This window comes from Plasmopara halstedii, assembly GCF_900000015.1.
Source record: "Plasmopara halstedii genome assembly, contig: Scaffold_526, whole genome shotgun sequence".
NCBI classification, from domain to species: Eukaryota; Oomycota; class Peronosporomycetes; order Peronosporales; family Peronosporaceae; genus Plasmopara; species Plasmopara halstedii.
The window spans coordinates 15256-18522 of NW_020187446.1; the positions used below are offsets into that span (position 1 = coordinate 15256).

Consider the following 3267-nt stretch of genomic DNA (forward strand, 5'->3'; position numbering starts at 1 on the left):
ATGCTAGCTTGGAATTGAATGAAAAAAACAGTAAATGCTTTTAAACTTCATGTTTTTTTTCATAGCAGCGTTTTCACAAGGATTATTTGCGAATACACCTTAAATTGCTTTCCTTTATATTTGTATGGTTTAATAATAATACTGAACGATCTCGTGGACAGTTTCTTATATTGCTTAGTTTCGCAGAATGTAATGCATTGAGGGAACAGTTCGGTCTTCATCTCAATTTCGTGCATTTTTTATTCAAAACCCCCAATAAATATAGTAAGAATGTTGTCGGAGTTGATGCTTGTGATTGCTTTATGTGTTGGCTTATATGAAGTGAAGGGATTTTCCTGTGGATACCAATCATCATTGACAACAACATTACTGATCAACCAAAGGAATATGTGCTTTCAGCTTCTACATTATCCAGGGTTTTCCATTATTTGTAAAAGAACTCTATGTTTCCAGTCATATCATTGTTTGCCTCAAGACACAATGATCGTAGATCAGATTCTTTGATGAGAAATGCGAAATCGTTACTCGAGATAACAACATAGTTGAAGAGGCCGCTTAATGTTATCCGCTCTTCTCCTCTCTTTATATTCAGCTTGAACCTAATCTGAGGTAATCAGGCTCTGAACTTTGTTCATCATCGATCGCCCAGAGTTATCCACAGCATCACCTAAAACGCACATAATCATTCACTGGCGTATGCAATTAATTTTTTTGGTTATCGGATCAATACGTTGCGTAATGATTGACAGATTGTGCAGCGGGTCTGCCGAACCTCTTTGCTTGGAGAAAGCTAAGCTGAGGTCACGTGCTTTACAAGAGCCAGTACGAGTATAGCGGATCGCGATCCGCCATCTCCAAGTTCTTACAACCTTAATCAAGGTAAAGACGCTCTTCCATTCGAAACTGAAGCGGTATTTGATTGTTTCAGATGCGGCAGAGCTGCGAATTTCTAGACCCTTAGGGTTTAAAAATTCATATAGTAATACCAAATTAATATAGTAAAACCTAATTGATATGCATTACTACTGGCAGTCCTGCACACGTAGTGGCTTCTTGTTACGGTATAGCCACACCATTATGCGATTACACAAACTTGTGTAATCAACACTTATGTACGGCCACACCATCTTGTGTGGCCCACCCTTTCATACAATGGTACGTGCAACCCTGTTACAGATTGGTACCGAGAACATATCGGTTGAAAATATCTAAAGCTGAATTTTTCCGCTTCCACCATTGTTATCTCTGTTCTAGTTTTCTCCATTGGGTTTACTAGATTTTTTTCAACAAATACGAATACACTGACTCATCGTTGTTGTGCTTCCAGTGGTTCAACCATATAGATACAATACCCTCATTGACCTCGAAATCCGCATCATATTTTTGCAAATGTCTGGTGAATAGATTGACGTTGTTGCGCTCAATTGAAGTATCTACAGCAAGTGCGTCGTATGGCTCAAAAATCATCTTTTTGGGATTGATGTGTTTTTTACGGCGTGAAAAATTTCGCTCATTTTTAAAACAGTAACATTGTCAGTGTGCATAACGTTAAACCTGTATATCCATTTGTTTTATTGTCCTCGGTATGAATCTACTTGACTCTACATAAATTGTTTCCAAGTATCCCTTTGACGTGAAGCGTACATTCTCTACTCTTATGACTGTTTGTCGAAGTAAGAGTGCCAAATCTTCAGCAGAATAGTTGTCTTCGTTCATCATTACATTGTTGTACTTGATATTATTGAGCTCTTTGATTACGCTCCTATCTATTCGCTAAAACCACTGTTGGAGATGAGATAGTATATCTGCTTTCATACCTTCAATACGACTTTCCTCATCAAGTATCTTCTTTTCAGTAGACTTTAACTCCCGCATTGGTAGATACGAGGAACACCAACTTCCATAGCCAACCTTATTTATTGATGATGCCAGATGTGTATGGTTGCGTGACTAATTTCGGCCTCGTTATAATGATCAGATATGTCGTGGAGAAGTTTCTTCCAGGTATTAAAGCAGTGGCTGCTGTACAAAGCATAAACTGACTTCATCCATATATCGCAGTCGTTGAACCATCGCCACGGCAATTGCTCGATCAAATCGTAATATTTCTGACTGAGCTCAGTTGTCGGCTCCGTCGGTTGCATAAGACATCAAACAATTCCTCAGGCATGGCTTGGATTTGACTATGTTCATTACACTACACCGGTCTCCTGCAAAAGCGCACCCACTGCCATTTCTGATATCTGCCCCTCTAATTATGTTAGCTGCAGTCCTCAGTCGGTCATCGTACGTGAAATGGTAATGCCAACCACCGGATTTGTCTGAATGGCATAGGTGTCGTATTAAATATTCTCGATGAATAACTCTTTCCATCTTTGTAATTCATGCATTCACATTCATCATTCATGCATGTACCATCCAAATGATTACAGTCGGTCAGGATATCGCAGTCAATGACAGTGATATGACTTCGAGCTCCAGTCTGAATGGTTCGAACGTCCAATTGTTTTCTTCTTTTCTCGGTTCTGCCAACCCGGCGGCATACATACAACCCTCTTTGTCCCATCGTCGTTTAAGTGAAGCTTCGCTGGGAACTTCATCATAAATTTTTCACTTTCTGTATTCCAGAATGGATGTCATTATGTAGATTCATTCAAGTGTCAGTATCATTCACTTCCAATATCACTTTATATGGCATCCGGAATAGCTCTAAACAAGTATATGGCATAAAGTTGCCCCTTGTCTATCCTTTATCTGTCCAGATGTATCCTTACTATTTTTCTACATATTAGCTATTTAATTATTATATATTCTATTTTGAAGAGTAATATGTTCAACTGTGTGGTGATATCATCATCATAAAAAAGGAAATATAAAAGAAGTTAGGCGTCTGGGTCCTTTGCATCCTAATGCATATACGCTGACTAATACAGCTCTAGTATTATAAGTAAAGAGAGATTAGCGAGATGAGGTATCTGCCCTTCTGTCTCTTCATCCCCAGCCATTCTCTTCTCTTGTGCTGGAATTTTTGATAGCATTTCTTTCGCTTAAATCACTCAAGTTTGTTCTTTGTGCTCCTCGTCCTATCGATTCTGCGCGGTGATCTTCTCAGCACGATTGCGCCGGTAATATTGCCTTTGCGCCGCCAGAATCATTTCTCGATTCCGAAGGTACTTTGCTTTGTTGTACGCCATCCTTAAATTGATTTTAAAAAAAAATCAATATCATTTTACTATCGATTAGACAATAGCGGGAGCAATGAGCTGC

At 39.0% G+C, this 3267-nt stretch overlaps 1 protein-coding gene across 1 annotated transcript; it reads right to left on the reverse strand.

Annotated features, from left to right (window-relative positions):
• Positions 1–424: 424 nt before the first annotated feature.
• Positions 425–680, reverse strand: PHALS_11053 (uncharacterized protein; the record flags this gene model as incomplete). Its single annotated transcript, XM_024726579.1, has 2 exons — positions 425–580; positions 627–680. The coding sequence occupies 2 exons, from the start codon at positions 678–680 to the stop codon at positions 425–427; spliced, it is 210 nt and encodes a 69-aa protein (XP_024577243.1).
• Positions 681–3267: the final 2587 nt, after the last annotated feature.